General features: G+C 31.3%; 2 protein-coding genes across 6 annotated transcripts in view; one reads left to right on the plus strand and one right to left on the minus strand.

The window, feature by feature from the left end:
* LOC129924468 (uncharacterized) overlaps nt 1-5,919 on the plus strand; it is a 22,869-nt gene extending 16,950 nt beyond the window's left edge. Inside the window, exons 4-5 of the mRNA XM_056018984.1 lie at nt 1,060-1,224; nt 2,596-5,919. Coding sequence (XP_055874959.1) covers nt 1,060-1,224; nt 2,596-2,709 — 279 coding nt within the window. The 3' untranslated portion in view covers nt 2,710-5,919. The remainder of the gene's footprint in view (nt 1-1,059; nt 1,225-2,595) is intronic.
* The window catches only part of LOC106074716 (microsomal triglyceride transfer protein large subunit-like), a 23,479-nt gene continuing 8,993 nt past the window's right edge, over nt 5,341-19,826 (minus strand). For 4 of the 5 annotated variants that reach the window (XM_056018975.1, XM_056018977.1, XM_056018976.1 and 1 more), the window contains exons 6-20: nt 19,411-19,550; nt 18,307-18,392; nt 18,136-18,206; nt 17,849-18,006; nt 17,056-17,224; nt 16,722-16,832; nt 16,327-16,542; nt 15,272-15,486; nt 14,890-14,987; nt 13,696-13,817; nt 12,292-12,513; nt 10,800-10,954; nt 10,192-10,362; nt 9,278-9,436; nt 5,341-8,416 (exon numbers count right to left, since the gene is read on the minus strand). In XM_056018975.1, coding sequence (XP_055874950.1) covers nt 9,292-9,436; nt 10,192-10,362; nt 10,800-10,954; nt 12,292-12,513; nt 13,696-13,817; nt 14,890-14,987; nt 15,272-15,486; nt 16,327-16,542; nt 16,722-16,832; nt 17,056-17,224; nt 17,849-18,006; nt 18,136-18,206; nt 18,307-18,392; nt 19,411-19,550 — 2,079 coding nt within the window. In that variant the 3' untranslated portion in view covers nt 5,341-8,416; nt 9,278-9,291. Of the gene's footprint in view, nt 8,417-9,273; nt 9,437-10,191; nt 10,363-10,799; nt 10,955-12,291; nt 12,514-13,695; nt 13,818-14,889; nt 14,988-15,271; nt 15,487-16,326; nt 16,543-16,721; nt 16,833-17,055; nt 17,225-17,848; nt 18,007-18,135; nt 18,207-18,306; nt 18,393-19,410; nt 19,551-19,826 lie in introns of all 5 variants that reach the window. The other variant, XM_013237195.2, reaches the window with a different exon arrangement.

Consider the following 19,826-nt stretch of genomic DNA (forward strand, 5'->3'; position numbering starts at 1 on the left):
ATGCGAATTAAAATTTTGGAACATATCACAACGCTGCACTTGCCAGAACATTAAAAAGTCTAAACATGCCAGTCAAACGAACATCAACACGGCGATAGGTGCATCAATTCTCACGATATGATCAGGGCGACACCTATTTAGGTTGACCCCTCTAACGTCACTCTTACACATGCATTCTGTGAACTTATTTTTTTTTATGGCAGCCATTTTCTCTGATGCGTTAGATTTCAAATGCGCTAACTCGATGGTACTGAACTATTATCGTAACATTTTTACTCCACAAAGATGAAGGAAGCGCAACACCCCTCCCCCTCCCTGGGTCTGCCAGTAATGGCAATGACATATGAATGCAAATAGAAAACAAAACAAAGACTGTTTGTGTTCACACCCTGAAGGTATACGGCCTCGGCACGACAGGGGCTACAGGGCAATGACTCAAGGAATTGTCAGCCCAAAACACGAATGTGGTCAAATGAACATCTAGCTGCATAATGATGTTCTACAGCAAACACACTTAAACACAAGTGATTAAAACGAACTCTACACACACGCGTGCGCGCACACACACACACACACACATATATTGTGGTATTTTACGTCACAAGCGACAATCTTTTTTTCTTTGCAACTTCTCATGTGACTAAAGAGGCCATTCCTTGATACACAACTGGGCCCCTCCCACTGTCCCACCTTGTTCCTACAACCCTCCAGAATGGGGACGATATAATATATAATTGATTAGAATTTCAAAAAGTAGCTTATAGCCTACTATAAAGATTTTTTTACTAATTTTATCTACAGTGATTTCTACACAAATAGTACCGGTCAACATACTAGAGGGGGAAATGCGACATGATTTAAAAAAAAATGGTTAAAATATAAATAATTAGTATGTACTATTAACATAAGCAACTTGTGTGATTTCTCTACAACCCCCTCCCTCCTTTTTTTCTAAGGGTCGAGGCGGAGGGAGGTCGACGAACTCCTCCACCACCAGGTTACGCCAATTAACTAAACGCTGCCAGCATAGTCATTTATCCTTTTTTCTTCTCCCTACAGGCGAGACCTAAAGGTGAAGGTCTGACGCCTTACCAAGGGAAGAAGAGGTGTTTCGGAGAGTACAAGTGCCCAAAATGCAAGCGGAAGTGGATGAGCGGCAACAGTTGGGCCAACATGGGCCAAGAGTGCATCAAATGCCACATTCTGGTTTACCCCCACAAGCAGGTCAGAATTAGTTCATGTCTTCATATTTAGTTCCCTTCTGTTTCTTGTCAACTTTATAATTCTTCGACATTGAATAGTAACAGTTTGTCTAACCTTTGCAATGCTGGCCGAGTGTTGAAACGTTTCTGTTTTTGACTTAAAGTCCCAGTAAAGATTGAGATAGTAATGAAAGAATACCGCTACATTGGTAGTTTTGCTTTGTCGTGTAGCCGGATGGAGAATTAACATATCCCAAAAGTCGTTCTCTATGGACAACTCGCGATAGACACACACCAAAACTAGTTGCTCGCACCTCAGATCTAGGCCTGTGGATATGATCAAACGGGATATCAAAGCAATGCACTGGAAAGACAGGACCGCTCCACGTGGAGAGATTGTGACAAAGAAAGTTGTGGACAGTGACCAGGCAATGAGCTCAGCTTTTGGAAGAAATTCGAGCCAAACGAAATATGTCTGGTTCCTCTACTACTAAAGCAAATGCATCCATTGCCTCCTTTACTTGCGTTGTGGGCCTATGTGGACTGGAATGTTTCTTCAGAATATAGTCACACGAACATGTACAATATAAAAAGTCCTTTTAAATTATTTTTTTTTATCCAAGTGAAAGAATTTCACATTTACAATAATATATCTCAATATTTTAGGAGTTTTATTTCCCTTATTTGATAATAAACAAATTATATTTTTTTTAACTATATAATTGCTTAATTTTTTTATTGATTTATGTTTTGTTAGGGACAATAAATAATTGTTTAAGGTTTGTTTCAAGTTGATCTGAGAATGGGCGTGGGTGAAAAAAAGTGTTTCATTATCTAAGCGGACGAAACCCGACATATTTAGCCGTATCAATGAATTTTTGAAGAATTAAGTTTTCTTTTTGGTGTCAAACAAAATAATTAATTGCCAGTAATTAATTGACTAATTTGTTATTTTTTAAAATTATTTATTCGTGTCTTGTTTATGCCAATAAATTGTGCGAAGTTTCCACTTGATCCGAGAATGGGTGTGGGAGAAACAAAGTGAACAAAATTTTTTACCAGACATACAGAGGGAGCTGATATAAGCTTTGTAAAAAAGTACTCTACGAGATGAGCCATAGTCCTTCTAAAAGTGAAGGAAGCTAATAACATTGTCAGTGCTTGTGTTCGACAGCTCAAGTGGAACTGTAGGTCTAATGTGCATCTCTTATTTCCGACCTAATTTTGTTTAGGGCCTAACTGTTGTGAATGTATGTCTTTATTTACATTTTTTCTTAAAAGCTGGATGTGTTTTTTGTGTGTGCTCAAGAGGGTCAAAAAACTAGATCTATTAATTTATTGCATTTGTATTGTGCAACAAATGAGACCTATTTATTTCGTTCTGCATTGTCAGAGACCATTAGAGAAACCGGATGGCCTTGATGTGTCCGACCAAAGTAAAGTCCACCCACAGCACCTGTGCGAGAAATGCAAGATGTTGGGCTACTACTGTAGAAGAGTGAACTGATTGGCTGAAGCACTTCAGGAGGAGTAACTCTGCTTCATACGTTGTTTTTTTTTTCTTTTCCTGAGCTAACAAAAGGGATAGAGTTCTCCAGCAAACTTCCTGTCATGATTGATTCATTATAATTCAATTGTAACATACTTTTGTTTTGAGCTCTATAAATCGATCTTTATGTTTATATAAAAGTAAAAACAGAAAAAGGCCAGCAGCTCTTGCACATTGTTACTGGATTCCGATTTTACTTGAATATTGTAACATTTCGTAAGAAATGTTTTTTTTTTTTTTTGCTTTTGCATACCCAAAACAAAATGTATAGCATCTAGAAAGAATATGGATTATTAATTAGATTTCTTTAATGTGCCATGTGTTCACAATTTCTATTTATGTGTATGTGACGGTGAGCCACACGGTTTTAATTGACTTCATCAATGCAACTAGAAACAAATGTGGTTAAAAGCAAACAAAATTTAAAAAATCAACATAAGTGAAATGTAATACTGCAGTTGTATAATTTTTTTTTTTTTAAATTTGAGATTCTAGATTGAATGAGTTCAGTTTGAGACTAACTTTAAACAGTATCACTTTTCATTGGCTCATGGGACACTTGGGATGCATGGGTGGCTATGAGCATGACTTCTCTCTGCCATAGGCAACCCAACAAATGTTTAATTTTTGTTCAGTACACACATTGATATAACATTGAATCAACTTTAAAGGTAATTGAACAACAAAGCTAAACCAATTATGTGATTTAAACACTATTACAGAAATTTACTCTAATGTATCGAATGTAAATAGTAAAAGACAAACCCATATTCCATTTAAATATTACTAATAAAAACCCAGCCTGTCTAACATTAAACCATGAATAGCTCTTTAATTGCTTTATCTTGTTAGCACTTTCCTTCACAATAATTGTGTGATTAGCTTCCATTAATTTAGAATGTAGAGTGCAATGAAAGCATTCCCAAAACAAATCAGTTTTAATAAATCAATACATTCGACATTGCATTAGCGACCAATTTCAATTTCCTCTCCAGTTCAAATGTGTACAATTCAAGACACATAGACTGAATTTTGAAAACTGTTTCTTGTTTCTGTTGTGTATATATTGATATGCTCTCTTTACTTATACATCCTCAAAAAGAATGTTTGTTTCTTTTTTTGTATAAATTAGTTTCTTGGTTTGCTGACAATTCCATTATTTTTTCCTTCTAACATTTCATTTTTAAATTCTCTACATTATTTTCAGAGAATTTGTTTTTTTCTTTTAACTATGCAAAAAAATAATACAAAAAACTTTTTGAAATCCATAAGATGTATATGTGTTTAAAAGAATTTTTTTCAAAGTTTGCTCATAACTTTCAATGATATATTGATTTGTTGTACATTGAAAATATGGAACCTAACATGCTTGTTGACATTTTGAAAGACATTAAATGTGACTTTCAAAATGTGCCTTTTTTTTCTTAGTATAGGTGTTATCCCAGATGTTTTTTTTAATGCAAATTATATCAACAATTAGCTAGCTACCAAAGCTGGACATCTTACCTGTTATCAGTATTGATAATGCCTTATTAAAAGTATGTTTTATTTGAAATTAGAAATATTGTGCCTTACATTTCAGCATTTACATGGTGACTTTCAGAATGTTAATATTTAGACTTTCATTTTATCGGGATCATTAGTAAGAACCTTTGAGCACAGAAATTATTTATATTTTTGTAGTATTCATTTGTATATTCTGATATTTTTTGTTTTTTTTAAAACAATTACACTTGTGTTGTGAAATATTAATATTAAAGAGGATGGTTTAAAAAATTATTTTAAAAACACTATCACAGAAGTTTTTTTTTAACAAACATATAAAACCAAGTTATTATTTTTTTAAATCTATTTGGGGATAGGTTGAAAGTTACATATCATATATTTTCTTTTTTTTTTATTTAGTCTTTTTGTGTGTGTGTGTGTGTGTGTGTAAATTTTAACATGTTTATGAAGTCACAAGAAAAAAAAACACTTTTTCTATTTTTTAAGTAAAAAAAAATGAAATATAACAAAATAATTTGTTTAACTTTCAGATTACTTACTTAAGCTTAAATTGTATTAGTCCATTTTTTTATTTGCATATCAAGTTAAAAAGTAAACAAAGGGAACATTTATTTAATTAACAAAACTGCAAAACTAACTGACCTAATATGTGCATTACTTACAAATTTAAACAATGCCTTCGTTGCAAACATTATTGTCCATCACTTAGTTCTACTTCTTCCATTTTTGTTAACAATAATAGCACATTCAGCGATTTAGGTCGCATTTTCTGGAGGCCAGTGCCTGCACAACTTGAAAGCAAGCACAAGCCAGACAGCAACCCCCAGATTATTTGCTCACTCACTTATATCTGTATATTTGTGTAGGTGTCCTATACACTTCTGTATATGTGTGAACTGGTGACACACTAGAACAATGGAATATTTATTTGGCTGTATCATATAATTCACAGATTAATGAGGACATGTCTGTTTTCTTTGATTCTATATTTTGCTGTGAAAATGAAAAGGCAGTTATACAATAAACATTATCAATAACACAAGAATTAAATTACATTATTATAAAAAAAAACAACAACTGGTATATTTCTACACTTAACAAAATATTTATTTTTCATGTCACCCTGTTATTAAAATTGCATTATTATTTTGCCCTTTAAAAAAAGTCATCTATTTCACCTTCAATTTGTTTAAATATTAAAATTGAGACTTCTGTTCCACATTTTCACACTAGCTAGCATTCCATGATCTACTTGTATCATCTGCATGCATTCAGTCCCATGTATCTCTTAGATTCTCTCTTTCCCAAACAAGAATCTTATTTATAGTAACATTATCATACCTTTGATTCTCTCAAACTTTGTAATATTTAAGATTACACATTTCATTGTATCACAAGGTTTTAACAAATTGTTTGCCATTTACGGCACTGATTTTTATAAAAATCATTAATGAAATTGTATGTTATATTGTTTTAACATAACAATAGTGATTCTTTGGCTTTTTATGCAAAGAAAAAACAAAAATTTCGTTTCAAGATAAAAAAAAAACAACAGCTTTTGTGTTTGCATGCCAAAATTATTTTTGCTGCTTATTGTGTAACCTTGACAAATGTTGAAAATATCTGGCCATGTTGCCAATAAACAATATTTGTTCAATATTACAGCTGATTTTTATCCTTTTTTTTTTATTTTTAGATTATTAAAAACTACGAATCCCATAGATTTTACATGTATCATATAAATGTGACATCACAGACCTATCTATATACTAAATCTAGACTGGAAAATGGAAACAAATTCTTATCCGCAATTAATTAATTCACAGACCTATATATATATATATATATATATATATATATATATATATATTCATGTATGTAACTCTTTTTCAAGCTCTAATGGAAGTCGCCCCCAAATCTAGGAAAATCAATCTTTTCTGTCTAAGAAAATTAATGATCTTTAGTTTCAAAGTTTAGAAATAATGAAAAATCATTTCTTGGATTTTCTTGAGAATGGGCTATTAATCACAGAACTATATATTCACGCAAATCACAAAATAATAATTATGAAACGAGTGTGCTTTTATTCTCGATGTTTGATTACTAAATCTAGATTTAAACATAAAATTATATGTTACTTTAGTTAGGGTTGAAAAATCAACAATTTTACTTCCTGTGTCTTCTTAACAAAACAACGCCTTGTTTCAGTTTAAAAAAAAAAATTCACGACATTTTTAGTAGTGTTAAAAGATCTCCATGTCCAGTCTAAATATAATATATATAGGTCTGTATGTGACTTATAGTAAAAACCTTAATGTTGCAATTTTAAATTACAAATCTGCATATTGCATATCACTGAACTGAACAAGGTCTTAACAGTAAATAAATAATTAAAATAAATATTTAGCCATATCTTTAAATACTGAAGGATTAATTTCCCTTGTTGGTATAAAAAAAAATACCAGTAATTAATTGACTAATTGGGTAATTTTTTGCATTGATTGATGTATTGCCTACGCCAATGAATAAGTGTGCAAAGTTTTAACTTGATCCAAGAATGGGTGTGTGTACAAACTATTTACCAGACAGAGAGACAGAGTGAGCTGATATAAGCTTTGTAAAAAAATAGTTGTTATTGACAGGTTTGCATACAGTATATCAAACAGTGCAGCAAGAGTCAAATTTAAAAAAAACATTGATACGGAGAACAACATAAGGAAAGCAAGATGTAATACTTAAGTTGAGCAATAATTTATGAAAAGTTGGCTGAAACAAAAATTACAATGCAACAAAACAAACTATTGTGCATGCAGCCACAAGGCAAACTAAAAAATGAAACAATGAGAAGCAATGAATTAATGCTGAAAAAAAAAATTCTGTTAAAAATGTGCAACTAGATATGTGTATATATTTATGTACAATTGTAAAAAAACATTTGAACTTAATCTAATTAGCATACAAAATCAATCAACTCATACTTGGTATGGCCTTCAAGAAACAATCATATTTGATTGTACTTCTATTTAAAATTAAAATAAAAAAAAAAAGCTATTGAATATCATGATTTTTTTAAAAAGCACTTAAACCTATATAATATCATTATCTTGAAAAATATGCTGGAACCTAAAGAATATCATTCAAAAAAAGAATAAAAACATTTGGATAATTCAAAATGCATCCACAAATGAATTAATACAGTTACAATAAATCATTTTTATACTTGATATGAATTGATTCATTTGCATATGTTCATGATTGTCAACATCAAATATCTCATTGGCTATGAAATGTTTAAAAGAAATTTATAATGGACGATTCATTACCTTAAAAAAAAAGATAAGTTCAATTTTACATCAGACAATGCTGTTACAATAGTTTCTTTAAAACAATGAATTTAACAGGGTATCTAGTTGCTCTTTCTTTTTAAAAATATGTTAATAAAACATGTTTTCACAATACATAAATTATTAGTAAGGTATTTCAGGTCCAAAATCAATAACATCTGATTTTATTTCCACAATAATATACTTCTACCTAGACATCAGTAGAGGGCAGCTAACAAGTGCTAGAATAGAGTTATGTACAGAGTCACAAGTTTTCATCTAACTTTTTAAATTTACTGTCATGGAAGTGAATGTAAATAGAAATAATTCAATACCTTAATAAGTATGAATTTAACCAAAAAAAAAATTAAATTAAAAAATGCTTAAAAAAAAATTTACTATAAAAATATATGGATTTCTTTGATTGGCAAGAATTAAAATCACTAATTTAATATCCCTTTGATTCATTAGCTCTCATATAATAATTCATAATTAATTTCTGGATTCATTTTTAGCTAGATGACTTTTCAAATTCTTTCCTTACTCAGTTATTTGAAACTTTAGTACTTGATTCAATGATTTCTAGTTCATTAACTTGCTGATTTGTTGATTCTTTCCCAGTTCCAGTTCTTTGAATTGCAGTCATTAGAACTTAACCTAATGATTGCTGGATTAATATGGTTGCTGATTCTTTGATTCATAGTTATTAGATCTCAATGAATTTAATTCAATGAAAACTGGCACACAAATTCATAAATCTGTATATGACATACTCACAAAGGAATGTTATGTTGTTGAAATCCTTTACTCCATCCAAAATGGTTTTTTTTCCAAACCTAGAATATCATTAAAAAAAAGATTTTTACATCTCAGGCAGATTTGTCTCATAAGTGTGTACATCCTAGGTGGGAAGATTTTTAAAGACAACTAAATCTAGAAGCCTAAAATAATTTTAAATTATCTATTAGCACTGTGATAACAAAAGGGAGAAGACTGACGTCCTGAAAAAAAAGAAGAGAAGTATATGAGAAGAAGGGAAGGGTAAAGAATCCCACATTGTCACATTTGGCGTGGATGATACAATGAGTGACTTTTTTTTCCAGGTTTGAAATAGGTAAGAGACAGAAACTCATGTGATATAATGATAACTGTAACTAAATTTTGTTTTAACACAATTCAAACAAATTAGTAGTTTCTCCAAGGACAATGATTCTATGTAAATAAATGTATTTAAGAAAGGACAGAGTACATTTCATCTAAATCCACAAATGAACTGACCAACAGACTGAAATCTGCTCATAACTCTTTTATACCATTACCATCTATAGCCAACATTTAACAGGCTGGGTGTCATGTGGCCAGCACAATTACCAACTGCCTTTAATTTTCCCAACTACTAAAGTCAGGTACTTATTAGAGTTGGGTGGACTAAAAATCCCAAAATTCCAAATCCCAGTCTTCTCCGAGATTCGAACCCAGCCACCTAAAAAATGTTTTCAGATTAGAGTTAAATAAAGCACAATTGCTAAGTGTAATTACACAGCAACTAATCAAAATGAAAAAAACTTTTAAAGATGATACATTGACTTTAGCTTTTAATTTCAGAAACCCTTTTTTGGAGAAACAAATTGATTGTTCATCTGTTTACTTATTGGTTATCAAAAGATAGATATTAATATAAAAATGTGTGTACCTACAATTAATTTCTTTTTCAATCTTGGCTCAACATGACTCGACATTCATCTGAGTTGGCTTTATTCAACAAATAGGATTCAGCTAGGATGACCGATTTACGATTTATACTTGACTTGTATTTTCTACCTTTTGAAAGACTAGATGTCTTTTGTGTCTTGTGCCTAGATAAAGAGAAATTACAATATTTATTACATCAATAGTTCATTACTTTTCATTTGTTTTTGTTTTTTCAGTAACAAGCATATGAAGCTCCAAAACAGATTTTTGTCACATTTCATAAAATACTATAATTATGATTACAGTAAAAACTTCAAACTCTTGAAAGTTAGAATACTTGAATTTCTGTTTTTGAAATAAGACTTCAAAAGGCAAGAAATATAAAAGAACAACTAAAGGCAAGGTTAATGTGTAGCCAATTTTTCATTACTTTACTTAGGCTGGTGAAACTCAAAATGAGTTCCACGAATTCTATTATGTAAAATGCATTGTAGACTCCTAATTTAGTGTATTTATAAAAGAACTGAGTGCCATTCATCCAAAACACAGAAGTCCAACAAACTAGGTCACAAAAAATTCTTTTTAAGCTTCATTTCTTTTAGAACATTTTTTGAGCCAACAAATCACGAGCAGAAGTTGAAAAGTAGAGTTGGAATCAGCTTCCAATTTTACATTTAGAGAACTAATGGATTGAATGTATTCATTTCATTTGACCACAAAATTTACTTGGACTATGACATGCTCACCCTTAAAAAAACAAGAAGAGATTTAAAAAAAAAGAAAAAAGCTCTAGGTCTCAAGTAATTCAACTTTCTTCAAAATTGTTTTCTTTATCTTAAAGCACTATCATCTTTATAATTTATATCAATTTGGTGCTTGATTGAACAGGTATTAATGCTAAACATGAACTGAAACTTACACAAATTCAAATTCTGGCCTCAACATCTGCATGCATAGTTTGAGAGGCATCTCATAGAAATCTGCTTTGGATGTGTAGTCTATGTTGGTCTGGCCTTCACCACTGAACATCAGGTCAAGATTAAAAACACTGGAATCAGCTTTCATTGAGCCTTCTATGTACATGGCACCACTTTAAGTTTTAAAAAAAGTACAATGTTAGGGGCATTCAAAGAAAAATTTAAGCTTTCTACTCAACAAAAACAAAATGTACATTTTAATTTGTCCATAAACATGCTATGTAATTTCAGTTTTAAAAAATGATTTAAATTTTGTTTAGTTTCAATAATAGTGTTGAAAAAACTTTTTACTTTACATTTTTTTAAAGTGGCAAGGTAATTTTAAAAAATAAGGATCGGCTAAGTAAAGAATTTTTCAAAATTACAATTACAGTAATTTAAAAAAAAAAAGTAACTATTTTTTAAAAGAATATTTCAAATAAAAAATTTTGCATAAAAAAGTTTAATTCATGGATTTTGCATACAATAAAAATATTGACTATAGAAAATACAATTTCTTACACTTTTTAGGCTATGTGTATAATATACCTGCATTTTACTTTATATTTACCTGTTCCTTATAAGAGCATCACAATTTCTATTCCACAAACTAATGCTCACAAATCCTGATAAATCAAATGACAGAACACCTTTCACTTCAGTGTCCAGCACAAGGCCATTAGAAAGATGAATTCTTTGTGAATGATCTTGGAGGAGGACATTGGCCTGAACACAAAACAATATTTTATCAGTAACTCATTAGCTTTCACAAACAGCAATTAGCAATAAAAATGCAAACATATGACCCATTCTCCAAAAGAGAATCGAATTGCAAAAGTTTTTTATATCTTGGTTTATTATTAAACTAAAGTTGGTAAAAAATATTTGATTACTTGGTTTATTATTTAACTTAAGTTGGTGAAATAAGCTTTAGATGAGAACTTAGACATTTTAATCCCAAAGCAGGACAATTAGTCACAGCTTCTTCAACAGGATAATAGTTTTGACAAAATGGCTCATGCCAAAAACATTGCCTACCTTTTTCATCTATGACCCATTACTAGAGCTTTTTGAAACAGAAATTAGAAAACCTACTAACAAAATTTTGATAGATAAAAAGACATAAACAACAAAATGCCATTTATTTTATTCAATAATTCATTTAGGAATGATACAGAAGGTATTTGGAAACCCAAAAAATAAGAATAAAATACTATATAATTAAAACTTAATCTCAAATAAGATTGAATAAAAATAGTTTGCCCTCAAGCTTTGGATATAGAAAACTTTAAGAAAGGAAATGCATTTTAAAACTTTTTTTTTAATGTGAATACTCTAGCAGTCTACTTTGTATTTCTAAATACCTTAATGTTTCAGCCCTCTTCCTTTCCTACTTTAGCACCAAACTTTGTGTACCCCTTTATTGAAATTATAATTGAACACCCTGATAAGTGTCAGGTAGAAACGCTACACTTAATAACTATAAACAATGCCAACACTATAATGCCAGATTCATGAGTCCATTTATTTACACACTGTCACAGTATGAGATTACACACAACACTCTGATATGAACTTTCTTACCAAGGGGAATAACTCTACATATTAATAACAAACACATACACATAAACACAATGTCAACAACAAGTTTGCCAAATATTTCCAAGAGTAAGAGGTGGGCCTGGACTAAAATTTCTTTAAAATTTCTTTCCCCTTTGGACCTCATCAAGTCTGCCATCCATCTTCAGAAGGTCAATTTAATAAGCTAAGAAACATCTTTAGTTTTTTTAACTCTTTCTCTCCATAATTATTTTCCATGATCTGACGGAATTATTCAGTTTGTTCATTTGTAGTTCCCTTCCCTGTAATGATTAAACTTCTACAACTTTGTTGTCAGAAAATGTTTTATTTGGTCTAGAATTGAAGGGGAACGCATGCTCCTTTTATGTGACACAAATTAATGTTTATAAAAAAAACAAAAAATTTATTTAATGGGGCCGAATCAAAGATGGTATCGTCAAATAGGAGAGAAAGAGTTAAGTCAAATGTTATGTAATAAATACCTGTAGAGCTGAGGTCAGTTCTGATGGAGCATTCCATGCAGCAGACATAAGGCCAGACATCCCCCTGAAAAACTCCACCTGTGTCAGTAGAACATCCATAAAGGTGAAGGACATTCCAGCAACAGCCTCAACTGAGGCGTCCTCATCAGTCTTCTCACTTTCTGTGGTGGTATCAGATTCTTGCCCCATAAGTGACTCAAGGCCATCAGCATAGATTCCAAACTAATTATAAAAAATATGCATGAATAAATAGAGCAGCAATGAACTGTAGTATGAGAAATATGATTTTATAATTTAAATTTATATGTAGGTGTGAAGAAACAAGTCCCTTTATGTTTAAAGTGCCTTTTAATTGTGAAGCATTTCAACATAACATATATACACGGCAAACATTATAAACAGATAACCAACTTCACTAGATGACTTCCTCTCTTCTTGTTTACACACTCATCACTTCCCCCAAGTCCCCTAACTCTCGCTACCCAACACTTGACCATGTAACACGGTTGACCACACAGTAACCGTGTCACAACAGTAGGTTACATGTTGACTTAAAAGTTAGGATTCACCCTGACTTAAAAAGTGGTAAAACTGTAATGTAATGTGTTTTGTTTCATTGTTTGTTTGTTGTAAAATGTTTTACATGTTTCGGATGTTCCTTCAGAGTTGAAGATAGTTTACTTCCTAGTCCAAACCTCCCGCAGGACGACGGGGGATGGGAGCGGGCAAGGTTTGAACCATCGACCGTCGATAAATCCGAACGACAGTCCAGCGTGCAAACATTTATATTTTGATCCTTATTTTTTGGTTATTTTAACAATTTTATTTCAAAAGAGCAAAAAACTAGAGTTTCTATGGCCTAATAAATTATACCAGCTAACCTCTTTTTTTTCTCTATTAAAATTATTAGCTCCTAATTTTCAATTAAGAATGTCTTAGAGCATTATCTCTTAATTCTTCTTAATAAGTGCTGATATAGTAGAAGAAAAAAAAATACGAAGAAATTTAATCACACACACATATGTTTTGTTTTTGGTAAAATGTATGATAATAAAAAAATAAGACTTTAAGAACCAGCCATAAAAAAAAAAAACAGAAAAAAAAATATATTAAGGGAACTAAATAAATTGAATCATAATCTCCATGTGTACAGTGATGTAAAGGAATATTGTGTGTTCAGCATAATGACCAATCATCTAAATATTTTTTTTTATTTTATTTTTAAATCAAGCTTATCCAACCCATTAAAAAATTACAGCATTTCCAAACCTGAGAGCTTTAGGTTTAATAACTTGCTGCATTTAATAAAAATTATGTTGACAATACAACTTTTCAAAAAATAGTTGTTTTATATTTTTTTGTTGATGCATATGTTTTCAGTAATGAAGAAGAAGGGGAGGTTACCTTCATGAATGGCTGTTTGATTGTCTTGCCTAACAGACTGACCACCATACCACTTCTTTTCATCACTCCAGACTTTGAGTTTTCAAAGTACAAGTTGTAAGTAGCGTCCAAGTCTTTCAACCCTGAAACAAAGGGCAGATCACTTGAACAGGGTAAGAACATTTTGAAAGCAAACTACAGCCAATCCATGTTATATCCCACTACTTGTGACCTTCAACTTCCTTCAGTAACCACTGGAGCTGAATGATGATGAGCAGTTAGAAGCTGCACGGCCTGGCAATTTATTCTTCACAGGGATTGTTTGATATATATTTTTATTTGTTTTTGTTTAGCGCAACTTTTATGCTTATAAAATGCTCAGTGCGTTACTGTCCAATCACTTTTGTGAATTAGTTGGGAGAAGGTTTCCATGCAGCCTTTTCAAAAGTTTTTTTTTTAAATTGCTTGAGTCTGAATTTCAACTCGAGATCTCAAGCATCCATGATGGAAGGCCAATGCATTAGCCATTAAGGTATTCAAGTACTTATAAAAATAGAAGGTTTTCTAGTCTAAAAAAGTCTATAGTTTAAAATAAAATTTTTAGCAAATTACCTAATTCTCTACACAAGGCTTATATTCCCCTGGCTTAGTATTCTCTATATAATCTCCTTTCAGACCTTGTTCTCTATAGGGTAGATGATGTAAAGGTCATCTGTTGCTACGGTTTATGGCCAGCACAATGACCAACTGCCTTTACTTTTCCCCAACTAATGTCAGGTACCCATTAGAGCTGAGTGGACTCAGAGGCGCCCAAAGATCCCAAAATAAAAATCCCAGTCTTCACCAGGATTCAAACCCAGGACCACCGCTCAGCCACCACACCTCCACATTCTCTATATAAAAGAAGATTAATAAATTACACTAATTGATTGACTAATTGGTTAATTTTCTGATAGATTCATGTGATGTCATCCACATATAATAATTATGCAAAGTTTCAACTTGATCCCAGGATGGGTTGTAGGAGAATAATGTGCACAAGATTCAACTCAGACAGACAGAGTGAAATAACATAAGCTTTGTAAAAATTGACCTTACTTCAACACTGAAAGAGCCATTGGGCTATTTTTGATATAACAAGGCATAATTTCATTTGTCTTTTGATTGGTTTGTTTTTAGTGAATTATCAGGCATACTTGAAGAGCAATGACTTACTTGCCAGATAACTTGTGATAACACTGGATTTGCCAGATTGAGACCAAATATTGTAATTTTTTATTCTTGAGTCTTTAAGAATGTCTTCCAGTTTAGTCCTGTTGGCAAAATAAATAAATAAATGTTTCAACATCATTAAAAAAAAACAAAAAACTTTTAACCATGTTAGCTAAAATATTTAATAACAGCATCTCAGGATGTATGACAACGTAACCCCCAAATGTCTACATTGGTAAAATATGTAGGTCATATTTGGGCCCGCATAAATAAAAAACACAATCTTCCTTAATATTTTAACTCAAAGACAATCATTATTATTATTATTATTATTTTCCCAAATGTACTTTACATAATAAAACTTTAAAATGCAAAATATGTTTACTTGAGCTCAGGGTTGACTGATGCAATGTCTAATATCATCTTTAGAACATAGGTAGAAAATTCTGGTTCTGATTGGTCACCACATGACAATAGGATATTTCTAACTTCTTGTTTGGTTGGTTCGTTGTCTACAATGAGCTCAAGGGCAGCTATCCTCACACTAGTATCATAGGCATCATTGTTCTGGTGAAAGATTCTTAACAAAGCTGCTTTCACCTGGAATAAATAAATACCTTTGTCTTTTTATGTCAAGGAAAAAGCTACTACTAAAATCTCTATTTCTTTATCAAAATGTTTGACACCATCCAAATCCATGAGACTTTGCAGATTGTGGTCAACATTGTATTGAAACAAAAAAAAGGCTTAAATTTCTTTTTCATTCATTTTATGTATAGAACTTTCCAACGGATGTGAGACATAACCTTTAGCTACCAAATAAAGGGGTTTACATTCAAATCCTGACTCAAGCAGAGTTGTTTGCAGAGCACCTAAAGTTAGCATGGGAATCTTCTTCTAGCATTTCCCACAAATTGGACCATATAACACTGGGCAAGCTATTGTATGAAAGATAGGCTATAATGAAGCAATGTCCAAAAAAAAAAAGTACTTGTGTTGCATCTTCAAAAAACTTTCATAAAAATTTGAGACAATTAACAAATCGATTCTTTGAATGATGTTTTTAAATGTTATAAATATGTTCCCATATTTCAGGTGGAGAATTAAAATATATAAAATCATTTTTGTCTATAATTAACCATATCTGTAGTTGTAATCTTAAAACATAAATCTTGAGCATTTACTGGACCTAAGACCTAATTCCTAACAAAAAAAAGTGAAGATATTTGCTCCTTGTAACCTAAAAAAATAAACCTTGTACATTTACTGCACCTAATTCTCCTTTTGAAAAAAAAATAAAGAAGATATTTGCTCGTTTTCTTTTTGTGTAACCTGCAAAAGTTTCTATTTCCCAAACATTTTTTCATAGTAAGTTTTTGGATCATTTGGACAAAAATGAGTGAAAAATAAATAATTATTAATTTTTCTACTTCTTCTCACCTTGCTAGTAATGTATTTTTTATGAATGCGTCTAAAAGCAGACATTGCTGTTGCGGCAAGCATAGAGCTTTTAGGTGACTCGACATAGGGCAATATTATTTCCACTGTGCTACTTAAGCCTGCGTTGCCAAGTGCATTTAGGTACATCAACTGGCACCTTTCTTCTTTACAGGCAGAAAGTTCAGAGGTCACCAGGGATTTGAACTCATTAACAACCTTGTGGAAGAACAAAAAAAAAGATACATTTTAAAAGGGGAGAAAAAAAAAGTGCATTTAAAGTACAGATAGTGATAAAAGAAATCAATATATTTAGATTTATTTCATAGCATAATTTTTAAGAAAAATAATCTTTAGTCTGACATTAAATCACATTAAATCATTAAAAAAAAACTCACCGGATGACTAGACTGATTTTTGACTTGACAAAAAGTATGCACTACAGCTCCAAGTGACAACAATAATGACTCACGGAGTGATTCATTAGGAATTGGTTTCTTCAGAATAGACTGAATAAAAAACAAGAATGAGTAGTTTTGAAAAGAAAAACATTTGGAGTGATTCATTAGGAATTGGTTTATTCAAAAAAGACTAAATGAAAATTATATAATAGTAATTGTGAAAAAAAAAACAGTAACTGTTTTAACTAACTATCCATATATCCAACTGCATGAATGAAGTTAGAGTCTACCAAGTGACTGGTACTAAGTATGGAAGCAGAAGCCAACCTACCAACAGATCTTCTAGAAAAGTGACAGAAGGATGTGAGGAGTAAGCTGCTGCCAGCAGAAATCTTTGTGGGTAATCCACACTGTCAGCATCTTCAAAGTTGATCAGTTCCAGCAAGGCTTCTTTAGCAGCATCCGTCTGGGCAGCTGTGGCTATGTCAATAAGCTGAGGACTGAAAATCATTCAAGAGTGCTCCTTCAGACTTTTAAAGTAAATAGAACAAGGAAGGTTTATTCCCCCTTTTTTTCTCTTAAAATGATTGTTATAAGTTATTTGGTTATATGAAGAGGTATCCCTCTACATTACCTAACAGATAAAAGAAGATAATGGAAGAGACAACCTCAAATCTTTTGAAAAATTTGAGTATTTATCAGGATTAAAACCTAGGGACTTTCCCCTCAGCTAACAAGTTCTCTACTACTGTGTCAACTAATCGAATCCCATAATGTGGACTATAATAAGTGGGTTTTGTTTTTACAAAGCTTATATCAACTTACTCTGTTTGTCTGTCTGTTTGGTAAAAAGTTTGTACACGTTATTTCTCCCACACCCAATCTCGTATCAAGCTGAAATTTTGCACAATTATTTCTTTTACCTGATAAAACAAGAACCAATAAAATTATAAATTAACCCATTAGTTAATTATCTATTAGTAATTAATTATTTCAGGCATGTATAGGGAGACTGAAATGTCCCCCCCCCCCCCCCCATAATGGTATTGGACAAAAGGAGGGAGACATGATAATGAAATGAAATACAAATATAATACTATTTAACTAGAAGCTCAAAGACTCACACAATGTAGCTGTCTGAAGTTGTCATTATTTTAGTTAGCGTGCCTTTACTTGAGCTTCTAAAACCTTTCAACATTTGAATGAAAGCTTTAGCTGATTTGAGAGTTGCCACATTTTCTCCTTTCAGATCTTCTTCCAATCTCTGGGCCAGATGCTCAGGCTTTATAAGGAAAATTAAGAAAATATACTTAATGTGTTTTATGTTTTATTTCTTTTTATTTAATAAACAATGAAAATGGATTCAAGTCCATTTAAGCTCAATTTAAATTTACTATATGATTTAACTTACATTTTGACAATCTTCCTGGCAATGCTGGATTTCCTCTTCACTTGGAAGTAAAGCCATACTTAGCATTGTCCCTAAAAATTAAAATTCAACAAATAAATAAAATGACAGTCTACAGATTTGGGTTGATTTAAATCATTGAAAATTATTTTTTTTTCATAAGCCTTAACTAACCTGCTTGTAGTTTCGACAAAGCTTCTTCCAATGTGAAGGCAGGTTCTTCTTTCCCATTACTGACTGACTCAAGTTGTAGATTTTGTCTAATTCATGTAAAAAAAATAATTGGTTGACATTTTGGGTTTTAACAAGCAACATTTTTTATACCTAAAAATTCCAACTTAATGTTCTAATAATATTGTTAACTAAACATTCATATTTTAATGTCATTAAAAAGGGGGAAAAAATTGGCCTGCATTGAGATCCAACCCAGGATATTCATGTTATTAGACCAACACTCTATCTAATTCACTACTCACTACTGTTTGTGAAATTTAGCTTGAAATAAAAGGAATCAATTTTTTTTAAATTTCTGATCAAATTCCAGCCTCCATCTTTATTTGGTTTTTTTTATTTCTATCCAAGAAGAAAGTATAAGCTAATAGGAGGAACTGTAATAAATGTAGTAATTTGTAAATGGTAATGTGAGTGGAATAAAGCAGTTTCATTAATTAATCAAGAATTGATCATTTCAACAATCCCACCATTTCTGCCTGAAATTAAACGTTAAGTGATCACTAAAAAGATCTCATTCTTTAGACTTGTTATGTCTAAGTTGTCATGATGGACTTTTTTTTAATCTCAAACAAAAAGCAATTAGATCAAAGACAAATATTATTGGAAAATTTCCTGTAACATTGATGATAGTTTTATTTTTTCAATAAAGACAATTAACAAACACATTTTAAATTATTGGTAGAAATTGTGTCTAAGCAATTTGCAGATATTACTATATGTTGGACATTTATGGATAATTATGTTGGGTATTTATTTGGCTACAAACTCTACCTGAATTTTATTTTATTCAATAATGCATTTGTATGTCCGTGAATCAGCATCCTGGCTATATATTACATCTTTATTTATATATTGTCACAATTATATTAGAAAATTCTGACTTTGGATACAGTGGAGTGTCTGAAGGAAAGAAAGAGATGGAAAAAACAGTTGTCTATAAAGATTGAAAGTAAACCAGTTGTTATTTTTAGGAAAGATAACTAAAGCACAATTGTCAACCTCTTTTACCAAGTCAATAGACTACTCAGGCACTGCCTTACTCACAGTGATAAAGCAGCACCATTCAGAGCAGATCTAATATTAAGGTAGGTGATGACACGCTGTGTGCTGGAGACATTTTCGATTACAGAATCTTGTAATTTATACACACTAGTCGCCTTGGAGTAGACAGAGATACCAAGAGCCTGTGGAGAAAACAACTTACGTAATAGAAATCCTGCTGTTAATTGGCTTCTTCAATTCAAATGAAACTTCAATTACTTTCTAATTTTGCATTACAAGAAAAATGAATACAAGAAAAACATATTTGAAAAAAAAATAATTTTAAAAAATATATATTTAAAAATCATAATTAAATGCCTATTTGTGACTATGAATGTTAAATGTTGAAATGTGCATATATCTAATAATGTAAAAATATATTTACAATTTACTTAAATAAAAATGTTTCTGGTATACTT

This window comes from Biomphalaria glabrata, chromosome 2 (assembly GCF_947242115.1).
Source record: "Biomphalaria glabrata chromosome 2, xgBioGlab47.1, whole genome shotgun sequence".
Taxonomy (NCBI): domain Eukaryota; kingdom Metazoa; phylum Mollusca; class Gastropoda; family Planorbidae; genus Biomphalaria; species Biomphalaria glabrata.